Below are 26,671 nucleotides of genomic sequence, written 5' to 3'. Positions count from 1 at the left end.
TTTATGTAAATTAACAGTTAGGATCTGATTGGCTGGTGCCTTTATCACCTTGCACATATCACTGGTTTATCACTTCCTTATGCCGTCTCCAGGTTAATACATCTGCCCCATTGTGCCTTATATCCAATACAGGGAAATGGCACTGATGATACCATTTAAATGTATGTATCTATGATTTCTTTTTTTTTTTCAGGGAGATTGAGGGACTATTCAGGGAGTGAGGGAGATTGCTACTATTTCAGGGAGTCTCCTGCAGAATGAGGGAAGGTAGGCAACTATGCTGTAAGGTCGACAAGAAAAATGTCAACATGTTCATAATTTTGACATTTAACTTGTCAATACCAGACAGCACACCCTCCAACTGTACCTTTTAGGCAGGTACAGTAGTTTTTTTACGGTCTGTACCGGCCAGAAAGGGCTTTGTACCGATTTTTGACTCTCTAAATCTCCATTGAAAGTATAGGAAAGGGGGCATGGCTACGCCCCCTTCACCCGAGGCCACGCCCCTTTCCCTAATTTGTAACCGTTTTCGAGTGTAAAATGTTGGAGGGTATGAGACTGTTGACAGTACATTCTTGTGTTAGTTTTAGGTTTTGGGTTAAGTTTAGGGTAAGTGTTAGATTTTAGCAACGTGTGAATTTGTGTGAATGTCGCCATATTGCTTATCTGACTGCCGACATTTTGACTGTTGACATTCTGAACGTCAACTGTTCATGCTATACCACCATAGTACATGGGTGGGGAACCTTTGGCCCTCCAGCTGTTGTTGAACTACATATCCCAGCAAGCCCTGCTACAGTCTTGCTATTTGGCCATGCTTAAACTAGTGCAAGGCATGCTGGGATGTGTAGTTCAACAACAGCTGGAGAGCCAAAAGTTCCCCATCCCTGCCATAGTATATATGTCTGAAATCACCCCTGAATAGCCCGAACATCCGCCTACATGCCGGCAGAACACATATTCTACGTGCAGTTGCCTTGTTGTCTCATCCAATCAGCCCTGAGGGGGGACGAGGCTGAGATTTGTATGAGTTTGGACTATCTGTACTTGCTCAGCATTGTGTATACAGTCTCCGACACATGAGCAGGTGCTGAAAACCAGGAGATGTCTGCAAAACTGCAACTGTGAATCAGCCTCTAAGTGCATCCATGGTGTTGTTTTGTGTACTATACAACTATAAATTACATGCATACCATTAGAGATGAGCGCCTGAAATTTTTCGGGTTTTGTGTTTTGGTTTTGGGTTCGGTTCCGCGGCCGTGTTTTGGGTTCGAACGCGTTTTGGCAAAACCTCACCGAATTTTTTTTGTCGGATTCGGGTGTGTTTTGGATTCGGGTGTTTTTTTCAAAAAACACTAAAAAACAGCTTAAATCATAGAATTTGGGGGTCATTTTGATCCCAAAGTATTATTAACCTCAAAAACCATAATTTACACTCATTTTCAGTCTATTCTGAATACCTCACACCTCACAATATTATTTTTAGTCCTAAAATTTGCACCGAGGTCGCTGTGTGAGTAAGATAAGCGACCCTAGTGGCCGACACAAACACCGGGCCCATCTAGGAGTGGCACTGCAGTGTCACGCAGGATGGCCCTTCCAAAAAACCCTCCCCAAACAGCACATGACGCAAAGAAAAAAAGAGGCGCAATGAGGTAGCTGTGTGAGTAAGATTAGCGACCCTAGTGGCCGACACAAACACCGGGCCCATCTAGGAGTGGCACTGCAGTGTCACGCAGGATGGCCCTTCCAAAAAACCCTCCCCAAACAGCACATGACGCAAAGAAAAAAAGAGGCGCAATGAGGTAGCTGTGTGAGTAAGATTAGCGACCCTAGTGGCCGACACAAACACCGGGCCCATCTAGGAGTGGCACTGCAGTGTCACGCAGGATGTCCCTTCCAAAAAACCCTCCCCAAACAGCACATGACGCAAAGAAAAAAAGAGGCGCAATGAGGTAGCTGTGTGAGTAAGATTAGCGACCCTAGTGGCCGACACAAACACCGGGCCCATCTAGGAGTGGCACTGCAGTGTCACGCAGGATGTCCCTTCCAAAAAACCCTCCCCAAACAGCACATGACGCAAAGAAAAAAAGAGGCGCAATGAGGTAGCTGTGTGAGTAAGATTAGCGACCCTAGTGGCCGACACAAACACCGGGCCCATCTAGGAGTGGCACTGCAGTGTCACGCAGGATGTCCCTTCCAAAAAACCCTCCCCAAACAGCACATGACGCAAAGAAAAAAAGAGGCGCAATGAGGTAGCTGACTGTGTGAGTAAGATTAGCGACCCTAGTGGCCGACACAAACACCGGGCCCATCTAGGAGTGGCACTGCAGTGTCACGCAGGATGTCCCTTCCAAAAAACCCTCCCCAAACAGCACATGACGCAAAGAAAAAAAGAGGCGCAATGAGGTAGCTGTGTGAGTAAGATTAGCGACCCTAGTGGCCGACACAAACACCGGGCCCATCTAGGAGTGGCACTGCAGTGTCACGCAGGATGTCCCTTCCAAAAAACCCTCCCCAAACAGCACATGACGCAAAGAAAAAAAGAGGCGCAATGAGGTAGCTGTGTGAGTAAGATTAGCGACCCTAGTGGCCGACACAAACACCGGGCCCATCTAGGAGTGGCACTGCAGTGTCACGCAGGATGTCCCTTCCAAAAAACCCTCCCCAAACAGCACATGACGCAAAGAAAAAAAGAGGCGCAATGAGGTAGCTGACTGTGTGAGTAAGATTAGCGACCCTAGTGGCCGACACAAACACCGGGCCCATCTAGGAGTGGCACTGCAGTGTCACGCAGGATGTCCCTTCCAAAAAACCCTCCCCAAACAGCACATGACGCAAAGAAAAAAAGAGGCGCAATGAGGTAGCTGACTGTGTGAGTAAGATTAGCGACCCTAGTGGCCGACACAAACACCGGGCCCATCTAGGAGTGGCACTGCAGTGTCACGCAGGATGTCCCTTCCAAAAAACCCTCCCCAATCAGCACATGATGCAAAGAAAAAGAAAAGAAAAAAGAGGTGCAAGATGGAATTGTCCTTGGGCCCTCCCACCCACCCTTATGTTGTATAAACAAAACAGGACATGCACACTTTAACCAACCCATCATTTCAGTGACAGGGTCTGCCACACGACTGTGACTGATATGACGGGTTGGTTTGGACCCCCCCCAAAAAAGAAGCAATTAATCTCTCCTTGCACAAACTGGCTCTACAGAGGCAAGATGTCCACCTCATCTTCACCCTCCGATATATCACCGTGTACATCCCCCTCCTCACAGATTATCAATTCGTCCCCACTGGAATCCACCATCTCAGCTCCCTGTGTACTTTGTGGAGGCAATTGCTGCTGGTCAATGTCTCCGCGGAGTAATTGATTATAATTCATTTTAATGAACATCATCTTCTCCACATTTTCTGGATGTAACCTCGTACGCCGATTGCTGACAAGGTGAGCGGCGGCACTAAACACTCTTTCGGAGTACACACTTGTGGGAGGGCAACTTAGGTAGAATAAAGCCAGTTTGTGCAAGGGCCTCCAAATTGCCTCTTTTTCCTGCCAGTATAAGTACGGACTGTGTGACGTGCCTACTTGGATGCGGTCACTCATATAATCCTCCACCATTCTATCAATGTTGAGAGAATCATATGCAGTGACAGTAGACGACATGTCCGTAATCGTTGTCAGGTCCTTCAGTCCGGACCAGATGTCAGCATCAGCAGTCGCTCCAGACTGCCCTGCATCACCGCCAGCGGGTGGGCTCGGAATTCTGAGCCTTTTCCTCGCACCCCCAGTTGCGGGAGAATGTGAAGGAGGAGATGTTGACAGGTCGCGTTCCGCTTGACTTGACAATTTTGTCACCAGCAGGTCTTTCAACCCCAGCAGACCTGTGTCTGCCGGAAAGAGAGATCCAAGGTAGGCTTTAAATCTAGGATCGAGCACGGTGGCCAAAATGTAGTGCTCTGATTTCAACAGATTGACCACCCGTGAATCCTTGTTAAGCGAATTAAGGGCTGCATCCACAAGTCCCACATGCCTAGCGGAATCGCTCCCTTTTAGCTCCTTCTTCAATGCCTCCAGCTTCTTCTGCAAAAGCCTGATGAGGGGAATGACCTGACTCAGGCTGGCAGTGTCTGAACTGACTTCACGTGTGGCAAGTTCAAAGGGCATCAGAACCTTGCACAACGTTGAAATCATTCTCCACTGCACTTGAGACAGGTGCATTCCACCTACTATATCGTGCTCAATTGTATAGGCTTGAATGGCCTTTTGCTGCTCCTCCAACCTCTGAAGCATATAGAGGGTTGAATTCCACCTCGTTACCACTTCTTGCTTCAGATGATGGCAGGGCAGGTTCAGTAGTTTTTGGTGGTGCTCCAGTCTTCTGTACGTGGTGCCTGTACGCCGAAAGTGTCCCGCAATTTTTCTGGCCACCGACAGCATCTCTTGCACGCCCCTGTCGTTTTTTAAAAAATTCTGCACCACCAAATTCAAGGTATGTGCAAAACATGGGACGTGCTGGAATTTGCCCATATTTAATGCACACACAATATTGCTGGCGTTGTCCGATGCCACAAATCCACAGGAGAGTCCAATTGGGGTAAGCCATTCCGCGATGATCTTCCTCAGTTGCCGTAAGAGGTTTTCAGCTGTGTGCGTATTCTGGAAAGCGGTGATACAAAGCGTAGCCTGCCTAGGAAAGAGTTGGCGTTTGCGAGATGCTGCTACTGGTGCCGCCGCTGCTGTTCTTGCGGCGGGAGTCCATACATCTACCCAGTGGGCTGTCACAGTCATATAGTCCTGACCCTGCCCTGCTCCACTTGTCCACATGTCCGTGGTTAAGTGGACATTGGGTACAACTGCATTTTTTAGGACACTGGTGAGTCTTTTTCTGACGTCCGTGTACATTCTCGGTATCGCCTGCCTAGAGAAGTGGAACCTAGATGGTATTTGGTAACGGGGGCACACTGCCTCAATAAATTGTCTAGTTCCCTGTGAACTAACGGCGGATACCGGACGCACGTCTAACACCAACATAGTTGTCAAGGACTCAGTTATCCGCTTTGCAGTAGGATGACTGCTGTGATATTTCATCTTCCTCGCAAAGGACTGTTGAACAGTCAATTGCTTACTGGAAGTAGTACAAGTGGGCTTACGACTTCCCCTCTGGGATGACCATCGACTCCCAGCGGCAACAACAGCAGCGCCAGCAGCAGTAGGCGTTACACGCAAGGATGCATCGGAGGAATCCCAGGCAGGAGAGGACTCGTCAGAATTGCCAGTGACATGGCCTGCAGGACTATTGGCATTCCTGGGGAAGGAGGAAATTGACACTGAGGGAGTTGGTGGGGTGGTTTGCGTGAGCTTGGTTACAAGAGGAAGGGATTTACTGGTCAGTGGACTGCTTCCGCTGTCACCCAAAGTTTTTGAACTTGTCACTGACTTATTATGAATGCGCTGCAGGTGACGTATAAGGGAGGATGTTCCGAGGTGGTTAACGTCCTTACCCCTACTTATTACAGCTTGACAAAGGGAACACACGGCTTGACACCTGTTGTCCGCATTTCTGGTGAAATACCTCCACACCGAAGAGCTGATTTTTTTGGTATTTTCACCTGGCATGTCAACGGCCATATTCCTCCCACGGACAACAGGTGTCTCCCCGGGTGCCTGACTTAAACAAACCACCTCACCATCAGAATCCTCCTGGTCAATTTCCTCCCCAGCGCCAGCAACACCCATATCCTCCTCATCCTGGTGTACTTCAACACTGACATCTTCAATCTGACTATCAGGAACTGGACTGCGGGTGCTCCTTCCAGCACTTGCAGGGGGCGTGCAAATGGTGGAAGGCGCATGCTCTTCACGTCCAGTGTTGGGAAGGTCAGGCATCGCAACCGACACAATTGGACTCTCCTTGTGGATTTGGGATTTCAAAGAACGCACAGTTCTTTGCGGTGCTTTTGCCAGCTTGAGTCTTTTCAGTTTTCTAGCGAGAGGCTGAGTGCTTCCATCCTCATGTGAAGCTGAACCACTAGCCATGAACATAGGCCAGGGCCTCAGCCGTTCCTTGCCACTCCGTGTGGTAAATGGCATATTGGCAAGTTTACGCTTCTCCTCCGACAATTTTATTTTAGGTTTTGGAGTCCTTTTTTTACTGATATTTGGTGTTTTGGTTTTGACATGCTCTGTACTATGCCATTGGGCATCGGCCTTGGCAGACGACGTTGCTGGCATTTCATCGTCTCGGCCATGACTAGTGGCAGCAGCTTCAGCACGAGGTGGAAGTGGATCTTGATCTTTCCCTAATTTTGGAACCTCAACATTTTTGTTCTCCATATTTTAATAGGCACAACTAAAAGGCACCTCAGGTAAACAATGGAGATGGATGGATTGGATACTAGTATACAATTATGGACGGGCTGCCGAGTGCCGACACAGAGGTAGCCACAGCCGTGAACTACCGCACTGTACTGTGTCTGCTGCTAATATATAGACTGGTTGATAAAGAGATAGTATACTCGTAACTAGTATGTATGTATAAAGAAAGAAAAAAAAACCACGGTTAGGTGGTATATACAATTATGGACGGGCTGCCAAGTGCCGACACAGAGGTAGCCACAGCCGTGAACTACCGCACTGTACTGTGTCTGCTGCTAATATATAGACTGGTTGATAAAGAGATAGTATACTCGTAACTAGTATGTATGTATAAAGAAAGAAAAAAAAACCACGGTTAGGTGGTATATACAATTATGGACGGGCTGCCGAGTGCCGACACAGAGGTAGCCACAGCCGTGAACTACCGCACTGTACTGTGTCTGCTGCTAATATATAGACTGGTTGATAAAGAGATAGTATACTCGTAACTAGTATGTATGTATAAAGAAAGAAAAAAAAACCACGGTTAGGTGGTATATACAATTATGGACGGGCTGCCGAGTGCCGACACAGAGGTAGCCACAGCCGTGAACTACCGCACTGTACTGTGTCTGCTGCTAATATATAGACTGGTTGATAAAGAGATAGTATACTCGTAACTAGTATGTATGTATAAAGAAAGAAAAAAAAACCACGGTTAGGTGGTATATACAATTATGGACGGGCTGCCGAGTGCCGACACAGAGGTAGCCACAGCCGTGAACTACCGCACTGTACTGTGTCTGCTGCTAATATATAGACTGGTTGATAAAGAGATAGTATACTCGTAACTAGTATGTATGTATAAAGAAAGAAAAAAAAACCACGGTTAGGTGGTATATACAATTATGGACGGGCTGCCGAGTGCCGACACAGAGGTAGCCACAGCCGTGAACTACCGCACTGTACTGTGTCTGCTGCTAATATATAGACTGGTTGATAAAGAGATAGTATACTCGTAACTAGTATGTATGTATAAAGAAAGAAAAAAAAAACACGGTTAGGTGGTATATACAATTATGGACGGGCTGCCGAGTGCCGACACAGAGGTAGCCACAGCCGTGAACTACCGCACTGTACTGTGTCTGCTGCTAATATATAGACTGGTTGATAAAGAGATAGTATACTCGTAACTAGTATGTATGTATAAAGAAAGAAAAAAAAACCACGGTTAGGTGGTATATACAATTATGGACGGGCTGCCGAGTGCCGACACAGAGGTAGCCACAGCCGTGAACTACCGCACTGTACTGTGTCTGCTGCTAATATATAGACTGGTTGATAAAGAGATAGTATACTCGTAACTAGTATGTATGTATAAAGAAAGAAAAAAAAACCACGGTTAGGTGGTATATACAATTATGGACGGGCTGCCGAGTGCCGACACAGAGGTAGCCACAGCCGTGAACTACCGCACTGTACTGTGTCTGCTGCTAATATATAGACTGGTTGATAAAGAGATAGTATACTCGTAACTAGTATGTATGTATAAAGAAAGAAAAAAAAACCACGGTTAGGTGGTATATACAATTATGGACGGGCTGCCGAGTGCCGACACAGAGGTAGCCACAGCCGTGAACTACCGCACTGTACTGTGTCTGCTGCTAATATATAGACTGGTTGATAAAGAGATAGTATACTCGTAACTAGTATGTATGTATAAAGAAAGAAAAAAAAACCACGGTTAGGTGGTATATACAATTATGGACGGGCTGCCGAGTGCCGACACAGAGGTAGCCACAGCCGTGAACTACTGCACTGTACTGTGTCTGCTGCTAATATAGACTGGTTGATAAAGAGATAGTATACTACTAATATTATATATACTGGTGGTCAGGTCACTGGTCACTAGTCACACTGGCAGTGGCACTCCTGCAGCAAAAGTGTGCACTGTTTAATTTTAATATAATATTATGTACTCCTGGCTCCTGCTATAACCTATAACTGGCACTGCAGTAGTGCTCCCCAGTCTCCCCCACAATTATAAGCTGTGTGAGCTGAGCAGTCAGACAGATATATAATATATATAGATGATGCAGCACACTGGCCTGAGCCTGAGCAGTGCACACAGATATGGTATGTGACTGACTGAGTCACTGTGTGTATCGCTTTTTTCAGGCAGAGAACGGATATATTAAATAAACTGCACTGTGTGTCTGGTGGTCACTCACTATATAATATATTATGTACTCCTGGCTCCTGCTATAACCTATAACTGGCACTGCAGTAGTGCTCCCCAGTCTCCCCCACAATTATAAGCTGTGTGAGCTGAGCAGTCAGACAGATATATATAATATTATATATAGATAATAGATGATGCAGCACACTGGCCTGAGCCTGAGCAGTGCACACAGATATGGTATGTGACTGAGTCACTGTGTGCTGTGTATCGCTTTTTTCAGGCAGAGAACGGATTATAAATAAAACTGGTGGTCACTGGTCACTATCAGCAAAACTCTGCACTGTACTGAGTAGTGAGTACTCCTAATGCTCCCCAAAATTAGTAAATCAAGTGTCTCTCTAATCTATTCTAAACGGAGAGGACGCCAGCCACGTCCTCTCCCTATCAATCTCAATGCACGTGTGAAAATGGCGGCGACGCGCGGCTCCTTATATAGAATCCGAGTCTCGCGATAGAATCCGAGCCTCGCGAGAATCCGACAGCGTCATGATGACGTTCGGGCGCGCTCGGGTTAACCGAGCAAGGCGGGAAGATCCGAGTCGCTCGGACCCGTGAAAAAAAACATGAAGTTCTGGCGGGTTCGGATTCAGAGAAACCGAACCCGCTCATCTCTACATACCATACCCTCCAACATGACCCGCCCCACTAGGTACAAAATGCTCTGTTTCTGGACTTCCCTCTTAATTTATTATTGCCATCACCTGTGAAGAAACAGCTTTCTTATCATTTAACTAGATCAACACAGGTGATGGAAATCATAAATTAAGAGGGAAGTCCAGAAACAGAGCATTTTGTACCTAGTGGGGCGGGTCATGTTGGAGGGTCTGGCATACTTGCTAACTTGCTATAACCCCCAGGAGAAGGCAGGGTCTCACTGATCTATGTATATAAATGTGGAAGCCCTCACTCACTGACTCACTGACTCATTCACTCACTGACTCACTCACTCACTGACTCACTCACTCACTCACTCACTCACTCACTGATTCATCACTAATTCTCTCACTTCCCAATACGTTAGGAAGATTAAATGTAATATAGGGATTCTTCAGGTGGGAACTAGGAAAACTACGTAATTAGAATCTTAATAAACCTCCCCTAAGGGCATGAAAGGGGATGACATAATGATGTCATTAGCGATTTGTGGCTTGCCTTGCGTGAACGATAACACTCAAACGGACAATCGGATCAAAATTTGGATCGCACCTTCAGTGGGTAGAATGTAATAAACTACAAAAATGCTCCTGTCACTTTTTACCGTATCTGCTACGGGTGCTCCTCGGGTAACGCCAAGAACCATGGATTTATATTTTCTTACATTGAGATGTCTCCAATGTACATCTCTATAGATTTACCAAATTGTTAACACTCATTTATATGTACAACCATGAAAATCAGACACTCCCGTGTGAAGAACGGGGGGAACAGCTAGTTGTGTAATAAGCCCCACAGAGCCAAAATGACACTATTATTATAGCGTTGCACGCAGGGGCGGATTGGGATTGAACACCAGCCCAGGAAATTTATGGAAGCAGCCCTAATGGGGGCGGAGTCTGTCGAGGGGGAGGGGTCTGTCAAAAGGGTGGGGTCACTCCTGAGTGGTCCTGATTCTGAGATGGACACAGTTGGGGCCTTCTTTGCTTTATGTTATGCTAATGTTGCAACAATGCCCTTCCCTGATGTACAAGGACAGATATGCCTACGTTCAGTGTCTACTGACACTGCAGACATGCCTTTAATCTACTTCTGATTTTATTGACTTTTCATTCCACAAACCACTTTTTTTGAACCTTATATGTTCCAAAGGGGATGTTGTTATGTGACCGGCACCTACATCCCACCCCCTCACTATTATGAGAGACCGGCATGCCGACCAACAGGAACTATTCCCACACGTGGGTGTCCACGACACCCACAGAGTGGGAACAGAACCTGGGGCGAGCTCACCTCGCCACTGAGCCCACAAGGGGCTTCCATCCGCTCAAACCCTCCTGCCAGATGTAAATGCTGGGAAACCCGTCGTCTGTATTGTGACCGGCGGTCTCCTGACCGCTGGTCACGCATACCCAACTCGTTGATGAGGCCGTTGGCTGGGGCCAGGGAGAGGATGCTGCTGGGCTGGTTAACTTTCTCGAGGTCCCCCGTCAGTAGAACAGCTTCACCACATCTTACGGCTAGCAGCTTCCGGAAGTGCCCGCTAGCCTAACTTCCTGATTACGTTCCAATGAATGGACACGCGGCTGCCGGCCAGCAGTGTTAGCTGGCCCAGCCTGAGTGTGAAACGGCCTGTCTGAGGGGGATATGGGACCAGCCAATCGGAATCTGTCACGGTGTCCTGGTGGGTCAATCCGCCCCTGGTTGCACGTACAGTGTATGCCCCACCCCTCCCCACGGACCCACATTCCCGACATCCGGCTCACCTGACTAGGAGGATGCAGAAGGACCACCCAGTCCTCCAGGGGACTATCCGAGTACTTGGGAGAGTCCCACACTCATGGAGAGTAGGTTGGCGAGGTAGCATGTGATATAACAATACACAGACTTTGCTATTGTTCTTCTTGTCACAATACAAATAATGATTCCATCTTTCTGTAGCTATCTAGCTATCAGTCTAGAAAATGAGAGCTTGAATCTGATTGGTTGCTACTGGCAACAACTGCGGATTTGATTACAGTTAGTTCTTGTCATGCCCATGTCATGTTCCCTCATTCACATGTATGGAGGGTGATGTAATGATACTATTTCAAACTTAGGGGTTGATGTATCAAGCGGTGAAAAAGAGTGTCAAAGTTACCCACAGCAACCAATCAGCTCTGAGGTTGGATTTATCAAGTACATTCTATAAAATTAGAAGTTGCAACTGATTGGTTACTACGGGCAACTCCTCTCTTTACACCGCTTGATACATCTGACATCTTTAGTGTTTGTCCATTATTGTTTTTCTGCAGCAGTGGCGCGTATGGTGATACAGTATTTACAGGCAGGTACTGGTACTATCAACAAAGAGATAATGGTAACTCACTTAAAGCTAGCCATGGTCATGTGACCAGGTTATTGTCTCCCTCGCCTATTATATAATCGTGGGCGTAACTATAGTGGGTACAAGGGGTGCCATTACTACGGGGTCCGGAGGGTTACGGGGGGCTGGACCCAGGTTATAAAGCTGTGTGACATTACATTGTCAGTGAGAGGTGTGTATGAATGTTATAATGGTCAGGGGCACTGTGATGTGGCACACCATGAACTGGAGGGCACTGCAAGGTGTCATAATCTGATCTGTTCATTATAATGTGGAGGGCACTATTATGTTACCTGGGGCAACTGTAATGTGGCACAACTTGAACCGGACACACTGTATGTCATAATGTGAATTGTAGGTACTCTGTGGCATTATGTGTACAGGCAGCCCTACAATGTGACATCACATACTAGAAATAGGGAACTACAATGGTTCAGAAAATGAACTAGGGCACTACTGTGGGCATAATATTAAATAGGGCGCTACTATTGGCATAATATTAACTAGGGCACTACTGTGGTTCAGAAAATGAACTAGGGCGCTACTAAGGGGCATAATATTAATAACTGTAGTGGAGAGAGGTGTCGCTCAAGAAACATTAGGAGAGGGGCCCCTTTAATATGTTGATATGAAATTCTGGTTACTCCTCTGTATATAGGGGGTCATTCTGACCCGATCGCACACTGCAGTTTTTCGCAGCGTAGCAATCAGTCAGAACTACGCATGCGCCGGTGCCGCAGTGCGCTGGCGCATGGCCACGATCGCCTCTGTCTGATTGACAGGCAGAGGCGGTCGATGGATGGGAGGGAGAGGGGAGCAACGAGTAGCTCCAGCCCAGCACGCTAAAACTGCGCTGTTCGAGAGCTACTCTTGAAGTGCAAAGGCATCGCCGCTGTGCGATGCCTTTGCACTTCTACGGGGGGCGGCACTGACATGCGGGGTGGACTAGCCCTGTGCTGTGCGTCCCCCCGTATGTCTGAGTTCATAATCGTAGCTTTGCTAAATTTAGCACAGCTACGATCAACTCGGAATGACCCCCATAACCTACATTACCAGATTGGGTGAGAGGCTCCCAAAAGTAAAATCTCGCTCCCAGATACTTGGAAGAGTAGGCAGGTCACCCGGCAGCCACCCGCCATCGGTCAACGTGGCGCCCGTTTCTCGATTGAAGTGGGACGATTACGCTATTCTCGCTGAATTGCATCAACGAGTCCCCACTGTCACAATGATGTTGCGGCATTGCATAGATTGGGACAGGGCCTCAATGACATGATTGCGCCATCGCGCACTCCCTTTCCCGCCACACGGCATGGCGGCACCCTCCTCCTGGAGAAATGTACAAATGGCATTGGAGGCACTAATCAGTGTATGACATTTTTTTATTATAAAAATTAATTCACTTTGTTTTTACAGAGTTTTATGTACAAGCATTTACATTTACACATTTCTGAGTCACTTCTCCCAAACATGAGACTTTAATACCCAGTACTGTAATAGCAATCAGCGAGCCTCGGCTATGGCAATTATTGCAAAAGTGTAACATAATTACCGAGATAGTGACTGCAAACGAGCGCAAAGGTTTGTGACATCCAGGAAATGCGGTGAAAGCAGTACCGGAAGCAGACATTCTGTTGGCGGGGCTAAGAGGGGTGACTGGCGTGTTTTAAAAAGATGGGTACAAAATAAAAAGATTGTGTAACCATGGTAACCAGTGAGACTCTTCCTTCCGTATTCTGCACCAAGAAGAAGACAGAATAATAGGTAGCTATGGGTATAACATCTTATCCACCAGCCTTTATAACCTTGCCCACGCTGGTACAGGTCAGTGCTGAGTCACGCAGGTAGGCTCGTGTTCCACCTGCCAGGTAAATGGGTGTGTCTCTGCTCTGCGCTACTTCAGGGCTATGGAATTCTCTAAACCTTAACCCCATCCAACCTGTTCCCCGGGCTGGGAGACACTTGCTGTGACTTAGCTGACACTTGGGTCTCAAAGGCATACTAAAAAGGGAAAGTATAGTGAGAGACGATGGTAAATTAGCACAGAAGACCGTGCTATTAGTAGGAGTTATACTGCAATTTGCAATATTAATGAGTTTTTTTTCTTTGCTAAATAAAAGCCCTAGGTCGTTTGGGAATGAATTGCCTTTTAAAATCCTGTTTGTGGCTGTTGTGAGAAGCATCTTAAGCAAAGATTAGCATCTGTTTGTTGGGGCCTGTCAACGCAACTGCAGTCTATACAGAGTCACATATACAGTTCTTTATATAGTGCACCCATATTCCGCAGCGCTGTACAGAGAACATTTGCCCATTCACATCAGTCCCTGCCCCAGTGGAGCTTACACTCTATATTCCCTATCACATGTACACACACACATTCACATTAGGGTTAGTTTTGGTGGAATCCAATTAACCTACCAGTATATTTTTGCAATGTTGGAGGAAACCGGAGTACCCGGAGGAAACCCACGCAAGCAAGGAGAGAATATACAAACTCCACACAGTTAGGGCTGTGGTGGGAATCGAACCCATGGCCAGGCAGCACTCTCCCCCAGCCACAGGCCAGACAGCACTCTTCCCCAGCCACAGGCCAGACAGCACTCTTCCCCAGCCACAGGCCAGACAGCACTCTCCCCCAGCCACAGGCCAGACAGCACTCTCCCCCAGCCACAGGCCAGACAGCACTCTTCCCCAGCCACAGGCCAGACAGCACTCTCCCCCAGCCACAGGCCAGACAGCACTCTCTGCCAGCCACAGGCCAGACAGCACTCTCTGCCAGCCACAGCCAGCCAGTACTTTCCCACAGCCAGCCAGCACTCTCCCCCAGCCACAGGCCAGGCAACACTCTCCCCCAGCCGCAGGCCAGGCAGCACTCTACAACAGCCTCAGGCCAGGCAGCACTCTCCCCCAGGCCACAACCAGTCAGCACTCTGCCAAAGCCACAGGCCAGGCAGCACTCTTACCCAGGCAACAACCAGCCAGCACTCTCCCCCAGCCGCAGGCTAGACAGCACTCTCCCCCAGCCACAGGCAGACAGCACTCTCCCCCAGCCACAAGCCAGACAGCACTCTCCCCCAGCCACAGGCCAGACAGCACTCTCCCCCAGCCGCAGGCCAGACAGCACTCTCCCCCAGCCACAGGCCAGGCAGCACTCTCCCCCAGCCGCAGGCTAGGCAGCACTCTCCCCCAGCCACAGGCCAGACAGCACTCTCTGCAAGCCACAGCCAGCCAGTACTTTCCCACAGCCAGCCATCACTCTCCCCCAGCCGCAGGCCAGGCAGCACTCTCACCCCAGCCGCAGGCCAGGCAGCACTCTCCCCCAGCCGCAGGCCAGGCAGCACTCTCACCCCAGCCGCAGGCCAGGCAGCACTCTCCCCCAGCCGCAGGCCAGGAAGCACTCTCCCCCAGCCGCAGGCCAGGCAGCACTCTCCCCCAGCCGCAGGCCAGGCAGCACTCTCCCCCAGCCGCAGGCCAGGCAGCACTCTCCCCCAGCCGCAGGCCAGGCAGCACTCTCCCCCAGCCTCAGCCAGTCAGCACTCTGACACCCAGCCCCCCCCCCCCACCCATTCTGCGTGGAATGCACCTTCACATAATGACTAAGCAGAACTGCAACATTAGTTCTGCATAGATAGGAGCTTTTGTCTAAATAAGGTAAATATCTGGTTAATAAAGATTACCATTCATTTACTCTAATTGCACTCCACGCTAGGTATAGTGAGCACCTTTAATCAGGTTAGGGATAGCCATCGGTGGTTAACCAACAATGGTCACAATCGATTGTACCATCGGTGGTTACCTTCAGTGGTATAACACATATGCAGAGCAATCATCAATGATTTTACAAACATCGATGGTGGATGGCCATCCCTACCTCAGGTGGCATTGCACATTCTCCCCCTGTTTCTGCATGGCACGTGTCGCTGTGATTGGCGAGCCGTGCAACGCTCAGACACTGCTGGGAGATAGAAGGAGATGGGAAGTCGCTGTGTGAATTCTGCCCGAGTACAGAGGTGGCGTCGGAAGATTGCCCCAAGTGCAAAATACTCGGGAGTTGCACACGCACGCCTCTGCTCTAGCGCTCCCCTGGACGCAAACTGCGAAACTGACTTTTACAACTATAAACATATTCATAAAAATCTCATTATCTCTTTTTACATAATAAACTGTACAACGCAGCTGAAATAGATATAAATAACACATTATGGCAATAATAAATATTTAAAAAATATATACTTTTCACAAAGTCAACTGCGATCCTGCCGCCTCGTTGAGAGGTATATAGGGCCTCACCCTTCCCAATGGTTAGACTGTCTTACAGGTCCGTGAGAGGCAAGACTTACGTCATGTCAGATTATCCAGGCCAAGATGGCTGATTAATGCATTGTAGACGGACCATGGAACCTTGTGCTATGTAAGAGCTATTTAGCTGTGTCATTATTGTGCTTTGCTTTTATACTGAGATGGGCAATTTCCGTCCATCCACACAAGCATGAATGAAATTATTTGGGCGCAGTAATCAGGTATTGGATACACAATGATCTCCCTGGTAGTTCCTCATGGTACTATGGTTGTACCGTTGTTTCGCCTTCTTCTGGTAATGCCTCGAACACATCCTCCCACTCGGCCACAGTCTCGTTATACGCTGGTGGCGGCGTCAGAGGCTCCGGCCATGTCTCCTCAACTATATATCCACATCTCTTGAGCTCATGAATGTCAGAGCTGATCCGGAGCAAGGTGGGGTTCGATAGCTGCAGGTCCCCGACAGGAACTCCTCTTCTTAGGGCCAGGTTGCTGTGGTATGGAGGGGGCTCAATGTCTGGAGGCGGACCGAGGGTCACCGCCCACACAGTGGCAGTACCGCAGAGCACGACGTCCTCGTAACGAGGGGCCTCAAACTGAGTAGCATTGCTGTGGGAAGAGAGAGGAGACTGGTGAATGAAATCCTGCACGAGGAGCTAAAGGAGGGGATGTATGTGGCCAGGACCCCACACTGACAAGAAATATTAAGGGGGCTGCTTATGAGGGAGAGGGGAGCATCTACAACACTTGTCATTCTTCAGATCCATGTATACAGTTCTCTAAAACTCTTTCTTGGATGTGGCCACACCCACTGCGCCATACAGGGCTGTGTCGTTCCATATGGGGATCCTGTATTTGGCCCAATTTGAGGATACAGTAGGTAAGTGAGGACACATCTGTACTGTATGTAAAGCCTCAAGTGTACTTTGTTCCAATATCTATATATATTAAGTTTGACCTTTGTATACCATCCTGTTGCACAAAATATAATTACTCTCCAAACTGCACCCTTTGCCGCACAACCCCTGCACAGCTGAACACTACTCACACACTTCTGGGAGACACAAGGACTTTGCATAGGAAACTATTTTATCGCATTGTTGTATGTAACAATATAATTTAGAGCGTGCCAATGTTTCCGAGAGTTTATACAAGCTGATTATAATTAGAACCGCTCCTGAGTTATGTCAACGCTCCCAGAGACTGCGCTTAGGGTGCCGGCCGAAGCCGCAGGATCTAGTGAAGCTCGGAGGAGACACTTTGTAACACAGATATTTAGATCATCTTACTTGTTTTAGTGTTTCCCATTATTGTGCTCCCTGTATAGTTGCAGTGTGATCTGCCAGCGGGAGGAACGCAGGTGCCATATTTTTGCATGTATGAGCCCACAGCCGATGGCAGACACACGCCCTGAAAGTGAAGCATTTTTCCAACCACCCGTTAGCACTTCCAGTCGCTCACTTCCTGTCAATCACTCCTGCGTGAAATCCTCATTGCGAACGAGATCGCAGCGGCACCTTGATGCATGCGCATTGCAATCTCAGCACACGCGCAGTCTGCTGACAATCGCTCTATTGTGGGAACATCGCCCATTGCGTACTGCACCGACGTGAATTAGGCCCAAAGTTTGGTGACAGAGAATGAGCCATTAGGCAAAGCTGCTGCATTATGCCACAGCACTGTAAACAGCCATTGTACAGAACTGACAGTCTATATATAATACCGGGGCGGCAATGGGCAGTTATTGTGCTCTGCGGGGTGGTTGTGCCGCCGTAGAACAGGAAATATGTAAGGACAAATTCCGTTGGGAGAATAATTGAATTGTTGCAGCCACACGTGGAGGATATTCCCCAATCAGTTCCGCTCATCCCTTCGCTTGCACAAATGTCTCTACTTCTAATCTTTCACTATAGTCTGTTTGCTGGCTTTACATTTACAATATATTTCATCTGATATAATACCTACAATTAAAGCTCCCATTAGGAGTCATATAAGAAATGAATTTCTAAGGTATGTTCCTTTATTCAGAAAAAGCTATTTAATATTAACGCTCTACTTAAACACATTTAATAATGTGTTTTTTTATTTATTCATACTTTTTAGGTTGTGACCCTTTGCATTCAAACCTACTAATGTCTAATAGGCATGATTTTTATATTGGTAGGTATTTGACTTAATTTTAAATCCTTCATACTTTATTCGGTGTTGTTCCTTGATTAAAGAAATTTATTATCCTTTTTGAATCAATTTTTATTCATCCCCAAACAAGCTACCCCTGATGAAGTCGTTTAGACAAAACGCGTTGGGTCTGTCAGTCAAAAGTTATCAACCCAGTTTGTGAAGATACTCCCTTTGAGCTCACACCTTGAAAAAGGTGAGGGAGCATCTAGAGTTAACATCATATATTGAGCATACTGGACATAACTTACTGGCGTATTTATTTTATACCATTTTATGTAATGAACTATTTGTAACATCTTTAAATTTGTGATATTAAATTAATATTTTACTAATTGGCCTTGGGCCTCTTGTTTGGGTGACTATCTGGTGTGGGGTTGTCTGTTACAGGTCCCCAGATATAAGTATTCTTCAGTATACAAGTTATATCTAAGTGGGTTTTCTTGGAAGAATCATCGTAAATATGCTTCATATAGCGCGCTTGGGAGTTGTGTTTTATTTTATATATATATATATATATATATATAATAGGCTAAAGGAAGATAAAGACTTAACGAAAAATCTGTAATAAGCACTCACGTCTCTGGCTGATTTCCGGAACTTCTGGCTTCGGTCTCCCTTTGGTTTTCCTCATCTTCCGGCAACCTTGCCTTTTTAACACAGTTTGTTACGGTCACCAAGAAGTAGGCGATGACCACCAGACTGCCGGCGCCCAGGAAGCAGATGCCGAGGATGAAGGCTTGGCTGGATACTGTCAGTAGAACCACGCCGATGAGTATAGCGGACATGCCGAGGATTATCACAGTACGGTGTAGGCCCTTCTTGAAGTCATAGGATGACATGGCGCAATGCGTGTGGAGAGCTGAAGAAAAGGAGAGCAGATTGTAGGACATACCGTGACGTACAACGCCTACTCTACTTTTATAAAACATTATTAAGGAGAAATGTATGAAACCTTTTAAGGAGTTGCAAAGAGGCGACATTGCCCGTAACCAATAATTTTCTTCCTATTATTTTATAGCATGTAGGCCTACAAATGCTAGCTAGAAGATGATTGGACGCTATGGTCCACTTCTCCAATGTTTAGAAGTTTTGATGTATTAACCACTATATCCCAATGGCTAATTACGGTACAGTATATTTTATCAGGATAGGACCTTAACTATAGGGCATCCGTATCTTTAATGCCAGTTATGCCACATCTGATAAAAGATAATGTATTAGGGGTCTATGTATGAATTGTCATGCCATGATTACTAACAGTACATATGGAAGCGTGTAATCTCATATTTTGCTAAACTATCCCCCCGATGTATTTACAGTAAGGCGTCTTGTAGGGATTGCAGTTGCAAGAACACACAGTCCCTAATAATTACATCCTGGTATTTTCAGAAGACCACACCTTTGGACCTTCGGACCACACTTTTCGGAAGACCACCAACCCACCTAGCGCATGCCTCCCTAAGCACAAAGCGGTTATCACTATCTGTAGAGGGCATTTACCTATGGGGCCAAGCTCCAAAAAGCGACACCACATAGGGGGTAATGCAATTGTTTGAAAAGTCGGTTGGGTGTCTGTTTTTTTCCTGTCTATTAGATAGGAAAAAACAGGCACCCAACTGACTTTTCAAACAATTGAATACCCCCCATAGAGGACTCAATGGCAGGCCACATTGAGAATAATGGGGACTGCAATCTCAAGCGCTAATAGTTACATGGGGCCTGATTCATGTTTGTGAGGAAAGCAAAAATGCAAGCAATTGATCAAAACCATGCTGCACTGCAGGTGGGGCAGGTGTAACATGTGCAGAGAGATTGAGATTTTGGTGGGTTCTATTTCTGTGCAGGGTAAATACTGGCTGCTTTTGCATGTAGCCCAAGAATACGATACAGCTTTATTTTTGCACTGCAATTTAGATTTCAGTTTGAACACACACCACCCAAATCTAACTCTCTCTGCACTTGTTACATCTGTAACCACTTGCAGTGCAGCATGGCTTTGCCCAGTTGCTTGCTGCTTTTTTTGCTTTACTTACACACATGAAACAGGACCATAGTCTGAAGCTTAAACTGCAGTTTAGCATAATGTAAGAAAAATGAGCTCGATACATAGTTCTCTTAGGGAGAGACCTAATACCAGAGATTTTTGAAGCACATACCAGAGCCAAGAACACACAATAAGAAAGGGTGACAGGAATCCCGTCAGACCAGAACAATAGCCCAGGCTGTTCCGTAACTAGGGCAGAATTATTTTGTACATAACGCCCCCTGGCCGCAGGTGGAGCTATAATTAGCTGTGGTCTGCAGAACAGCATGTGACTTCCATTAGAATGGGATGGGATGGGATGGGATGGGATGGGATGGGATGGGATGGGGATGGGATGGGATGGGGGTGGGGGGGGGGTGTCATCATCAGAGGGCTGTCCAGCAGGCAGCAGGTCCAGATGTACTGCTTTCTCCGGCTCTGCCAGATCCTCCATAAACGTTATTACATGGACAATTATTTCCCATGTATTTATTAACTTAGGGAATTATATATAGATCTCATATGCAATCATCCATGAGTACCAGAACACGATGTACACCAGGTGTCACAGCAAAGTCACTACCGTGCCCGCTCTACAAGAGTAGCTGTTGCTTCAGGGACCCAAAAATGAGTGTAAATGTTAGAGGTTGGAAGTGGAGTGGGGAGAGGCTTCATTCCTGCGCATTCACTTGTCATACTCCTAAATATAGTGTACAATTATTATTATTATTATATGCAGGGAGTGCAGCCCATTATATAACACCAATATGCATGGATGACAGTATGGGGCATAGGTGGTCATTCCGAGTTGATCGCTAGCTGCATTCGTTCGCACGCGCAACGTACTATTACAACGAACGATGTAGCTTCACACAAGGTCTAGCGAAGCATTTCAGTCGCACTGCTGGCCGCAGAGTGATTGACGTGAAGTGGGTGTTTATGGGTGTCAACAGGCCGTTTTCAGGGAGTGTTCGAAAAAACGCAGGCGTGCCAGGAAAAACGCAGGGCGTGTTTGTGACGTCAAAACAGGAACTGAATAGTCTGAAGTCATCGCAAGCGCTGAGTAGGTTTTGAGCTACTCTAAAACTGCACAAAAAAACTTTGTAGCCGCTCTGCGATCCTTTCGTTCGCACTTCTGCTAAGCTAAAATACACTCCCAGTGGGCGGCGGCATAGCGTTTGCACGGGTGCTAAAGACTGCTAGCGACAGAACAACTCGGAATGACCCCCGTGGTTTCATAGTCTGTGTGAGAGTAATACTAGAACCAACTACATGTAACTGTGTAAAGCTGTCTCAGTCTGGAATTATTTTATGCTCAGTAACTGTCCTGTTATTCATTGACAGGAGGTTTTATTATGATTGTGACAATGCAACAGACAAACTGAGCTACACTACTGTACTTACAGCAATAATAAGGGTGCGGAGTGTAGAGGTGTGTAGCAGGACCATATAGCAGAGGGGTGTACAATGACTGGAGTGTAGAGGATTGTGCGTGGAATGGAATGTAGAGGGGTGTAGAGGGACCGGATTGTAGACGGGTGTAAACAAACTATATTGTAAAGGGGAGTAGAATGACCAAGTGTAGAGGGTATGGAGTATACAGTGGTGTAGAGGGACTACACTGTAGAGCAGAGGTTCTCAAACTCGGTCCTCGGGGGCACACACAGTGCATGTTTTGCAGGTCTCCTCACAGAATCGCAAGTGAAATAATTAGCTCCACCTGTGGACCTTTTAAAATGTGTCAGTGAGTAATTAATACACCTGTGCACCTGCTGGGTTACCTGCAGAACATGCACTGTGTGTGCCCCCGAGGACCGAGTTTGAGAACCTCTGCTGTAGAGGAACTGTAGAGTAGAGATGTGCAGAACGATCGGCCAGAGTGCCTATGGAATGGACTGTAGTGTAGAGGGAATAGATTGTACAGGGAGTAGAGGGATATAGAGGGACCACAGTGTAGAGCACAAGTTCTCAAACTCAGTCCTCAGGACCCCACACAGGGCATGTTTTGCAGGTCTCCTCAAGAATTGCAAGTGAAATAATTAGCTCCACCTGTGGACCTTTTAAAATGTGTCAGTGAGTAATTAATACACCTGTGCATCTGCTGGGTTACCTGCAAAACATGCACTGTGTGGGGTCCTGAGGACCGAGTTTGAGAACCTATGGTGTAGAGCATAGGTCAAGAACAGAGGTAGGTATTTATGGTGAGCGCTTTTCCTCCCCAAGGATGTGTGCAAAAATGCATTTTTGCACACATCTTTGGGGAGGAAAAGCGCTCACCATAAATACCTACCTCTGTTCTTGCTACAATACTTTGACACTGGTGTTAGTGTCTTTCGGTATTATATTAGTCTGCGGCATATTTCTTCCCTTAAGTGCGCAACATTCCACCAAAACCCTTTTTCTCACTGTAGAGCATAGGTCTGCAAACTCAGTCCTCATTACCCCAGTGCATGTTTTGCAGGTCTCCTCACAGAATCGCAAGTGAAATAATTAACTCCACCTGTGGACCTTTTAAAATGTGTCTGTGAGTAATTAATACACCTGTGCACCTGCTGGGTTACCTGCAAAACATGCACTGTGTGGGGTAATGAGGACCGAGTTTGCAGACCTATGGTGTAGAGCAGGGGTGGCCAAACCAGTCCTCGGGATCTACCAACAGTTCATGTTTTCCAGACCTCCTGGAGATCTGTAGAATTGTCAGTTAGTAAATGAATGCAGCACATCTTAATTAGTAATGACTACACCTGTGCACCAGCTAGGTGGTCTGAAAAATGTGAACTGTTGGTAGATCTCGAGGACTGGTTTTTCCAGCCCTGGTGTAGAGGGACTGGAGTGTAGAGGGACTGAAGTGTAGTCTGGTGTAGAGGTATGGGAGTGTAGGGGTGTGTAGAGGGGTGTAGAGGGACCAGAGTATAGAGGGGTGTAGAGGGACCAGAGTGTAGAGGGACCAGAGTGTAGAGGGGTATAGAGAGAACAGAGTGTAGAGGGGTGTAGAGGGAACAGAGTGTAGAGTGGTGTAGAGGGACCAGAGTGTAGAGTGGTGTAGAGGGACCAGAGTGTAGAGGGGTGTAGGAGGACCAGAGTGTAGAGGGGTGTATAGGGACCAGAGTGTAGAGGGACCAGAGTGTAGAGTGGTGTAGAGGGACCAGAGTGTAGAGTGGTGTAGAGGGACCAGAGTGTAGAGGGGTGTAGAGGGACCAGAGTGTAGAGTGGTGTAGAGGGACCAGAGTGTAGAGGGGTGTAGGGGGACCAGAGTGTAGAGGGGTGTAGAGGGACCAGAGTGTAGAGGGGTGTAGGGGGACCAGAGTGTAGAAAGGTTTAGAGGGACCAGAGTGTAGAGGAGTGTAGAGGGACCAGAGTGTAGAGGGGTGTAGAGGGACCAGAGTGTAGAGGGGTGTAGAGGGACCAGAGTGTAGAGTGGTGTAGAGGGACCAGAGTGTAGAGGGGTGTAGAGGGACCAGAGTGTAGAGGGGTGTAGAGGGACCAGAGTGTAGAGGGGTGTAGAGGGACCAGAGTGTAGAGGGGTGTAGGGGGACCAGAGTGTAGAAAGGTGTAGAGGGACCAGAGTGTAGAGGGGTGTAGAGGGACCAGAGTGTAGAGGGGTGTAGGGGGACCAGAGTGTAGAAAGGTGTAGAGGGACCAGAGTGTAGAGGGGTGTAGAGGGACCAGAGTGTAGAGGGGTGTAGAGGGACCAGAGTGTAGAAAGGTGTAGAGGGACCAGAGTGTAGAGGGGTGTAGAGGGACCGGATTGTAGACGGGTGTAGAGAAACCATATTGTAAAAGAGAGTAGAATGAACAAGTGTAGAGGGTATGGTGTATATAGTGGTGTAGAGGGACTACACTGTAGAGGAACTGTAGAGTAGAGATGTGTAGAACGGCCAGAGTGCCTATGGAATGGACTGTAGTGTAGAGGGAATAGATTGTACAGGGAGTAGAGGGATATAGAGGGACCAGATTGTAGAAAGGTGTAGAGGGGTCACAATGTAGAGGAACTGTAGAGTAGAGTGTAGAGAGAGACAGAGTGGAGTTGAGTGTAGAGAGACAGACGCTGCGTGCGACTCGGAGGCAGGCATTACGTCGTTTCTGTCATGTGTTTCCTGTAGCTCTGCTAAATATTCCCTTACAGTGAGAATACGGCATTGTGTGGGGGGGACCCAATTAGCCACGATAACGATATCTGCGATTGTAGCTAAAGTTATCGCACCTATCTCCTGAAAAATCAGCTTATTGCAGCCTGCGCACTCCCGTTTTTCGCACCTATCCTATTCCAAAATGGCGATAACGGGATTCACGTGCCAGGCTGTGACTATTCGCAGCCGGCAATCTCTCCATTAATTCAATGCATCGCAGCTAAGATGGCTACATCTATGTTTCCCTTTTTTTTTTTTTTTAAATGTGGAAAAAAGATAGAAAGCTATTTTTGTTTTCAGTAAAAAAGGGCTCTCATTTTGGGGTACGTAAAAATGGGTATACTATAAGTATATATTTGGGACATTTTAGGGGACTTAAGATAAAGTGGAAACAGGCCGATTACTCCCACCTGCAAGTCTAAAAACACTTGTCCCACTCATGAAGCACCTTAATATACCTGTCCCATACCTTGTACCCCAATTTCCATCACTTTACATTTTTTGACCCCCAAAATGACACGTCATTATTGTCCAATTAAAAATAATTCATAACTTCTAAGTGCCTGATTGATCATTCAGGGGGGTGTCCCGGATGTTTTGAACTAAATCCCCACATTTTTACCTTAAAATAGGGATTTTGCGCTACTTATCACCTGCTCAGAGATGGTGAAGAAATATCCGTGATAAACCCTATGGAGACTTATCGGCGATAACGTTTTGCAGCTAATTGGATACCGAATTATCACAAATACTAAAATTTATGACGGCTAATTGGATACCCCCGTGTCCTCTCCTGTCACCATTACACTGTCATTATTGAGAGCTCAGTGAAATAAAACACCAATTCCGTAGAGCGCCATCTAGTTGTAAAGAAATGGGAAACCACAGAATCAGGGTTTATTTTCTATTCTTCTTTTCTCATTACTTCCCATGTATTCACATTAATATGCGATAGATATAGAAGCTTCTGTCTGTACTGATACTGGTAATATGAGCTGTCATTATATAAATCTACAATTAGAAAATAATCTATACCAAACCATTATAGACTATAATTCCATTTAATTTCCGTTTATATTTTATATATAAGAGATTACTTTCGCTTTAATGGCGATAGTGATGTAATGTGCGCCAATAGACCCGTACACACTTTCTCGCCAGTCTTTCATCTTTACGTCTTTGATACATTGGGTACTGTGACCCCCCCAGGTGTGTATGTACAATATACTTTTATCTATAAGCTAGTGCGCAGTGTATCCATCTCCTAACTGTATTGGGGAAACAAAGTGCAATGAGAAGAACAAACATAGGAACTGAGGCTCATTTCCCAAAGAGCTTACACTCTAAAGGCCCATGTCTGCTGAATGCAGGGTGCTGAGCCCTCTCCAGCAGTCCCAGCCACTCACCAGGTAATAGAGTTGTGGTTTTCGCCTCTCGCAGTTCCCTCCAGGTGTCTGGAATGTGTTACTCTCCCACCTGTCCCAACATCAGGTTACAGCTGCTGTCTAGGGGAATGCCTCATATTCCCAAGCGGCTCATCTCTCTGTATTATCCAGTAGGGCTCCTACAAGGCTCGTGTCAAATGATCGTCCTGTCCTGTTAGGATCCTAGTGTGGAGTTGCTTGATGTGATTCAGTCCTAGTAAAGTTTCCTGCAAGAACTGGATGAACGTCTCTTCTCCTCCCTGACTCACTGTGGCTGTGTGTGTGTCTCTCTGCTGTCTCTCTTTCCAGCTCACAGCCTTTAACCTGTGCTCCCTGTCACCTGCATCCACCCATCCAGGAACCTGCGATCTATATAACACTCAGATGACTGTGTGTCACTCCCTCACCTGCTGATAAGAGGCTTCATTCCTGTAGCAGCAGAGCAAAGGACATTAGCCTGTATGGGGACTGCACACCCTGATTCTAAATGTGATAAGAGGAAGTTATCGTGCTGGGACTTGTAGTTCCACACAGAAAAAAAGGACATTACCAGACAGCTTCGCCCTGATCGGCACCTGATATCAGCACCAACTGTTGTGGAACTAAAAGTCCCAGCATGTCTTGTCAGTCAGAGGCTGATGATCTTATACAACACTTGGAGGAACGCAGCTTGCGGTCTGCGCTTTGCACGGTCCCCAACTGTCCCTATTTTTTAGTACTTATTATTTACACTGCTCATTTTATAGCCAATCATATCAGAGCGATTTTGGGGTAACTTTGTGACGCTGATTCCGAATATGACATCGGTTTTGCTTGTTAGGCTCTCATTTTTTGAGATACAGTGCATGGACAGGAAACAAGAGAGACGCAATAGACAACGCGATCCGTTCATCTGCCGACGGTCAATCAACTGGCAGTGACCGGTCACTTATGGACGGAGGGGAATATTATAGAATGATCTAAAGTGAACATCTAGAATACTTGTGCTTTTCTCACCTT

General features: G+C 46.9%; 1 protein-coding gene across 1 annotated transcript; it reads right to left on the bottom strand.

Annotated features, from left to right (window-relative positions):
- Window positions 1-15,419: 15,419 nt before the first annotated feature.
- On the bottom strand, window positions 15,420-26,002 carry LOC135058278 (uncharacterized). Its single transcript, XM_063963801.1, has 3 exons — window positions 25,655-26,002; window positions 18,672-18,954; window positions 15,420-16,523 (listed from the first exon to the last, which is right to left on the bottom strand). The coding sequence occupies exons 2-3, from the start codon at window positions 18,932-18,934 to the stop codon at window positions 16,178-16,180; spliced, it is 609 nt and encodes a 202-aa protein (XP_063819871.1). The 5' UTR covers window positions 18,935-18,954; window positions 25,655-26,002; the 3' UTR covers window positions 15,420-16,177.
- Between the last annotated feature and the right edge of the window lie 669 nt (window positions 26,003-26,671).

The sequence above is a fragment of the Pseudophryne corroboree genome, chromosome 3 (assembly GCF_028390025.1).
Source record: "Pseudophryne corroboree isolate aPseCor3 chromosome 3, aPseCor3.hap2, whole genome shotgun sequence".
NCBI classification, from domain to species: domain Eukaryota; kingdom Metazoa; phylum Chordata; class Amphibia; order Anura; family Myobatrachidae; genus Pseudophryne; species Pseudophryne corroboree.
Note: the sequence above shows the minus strand (reverse complement) of the source record. Positions and strands in the feature narration are given on the sequence as shown.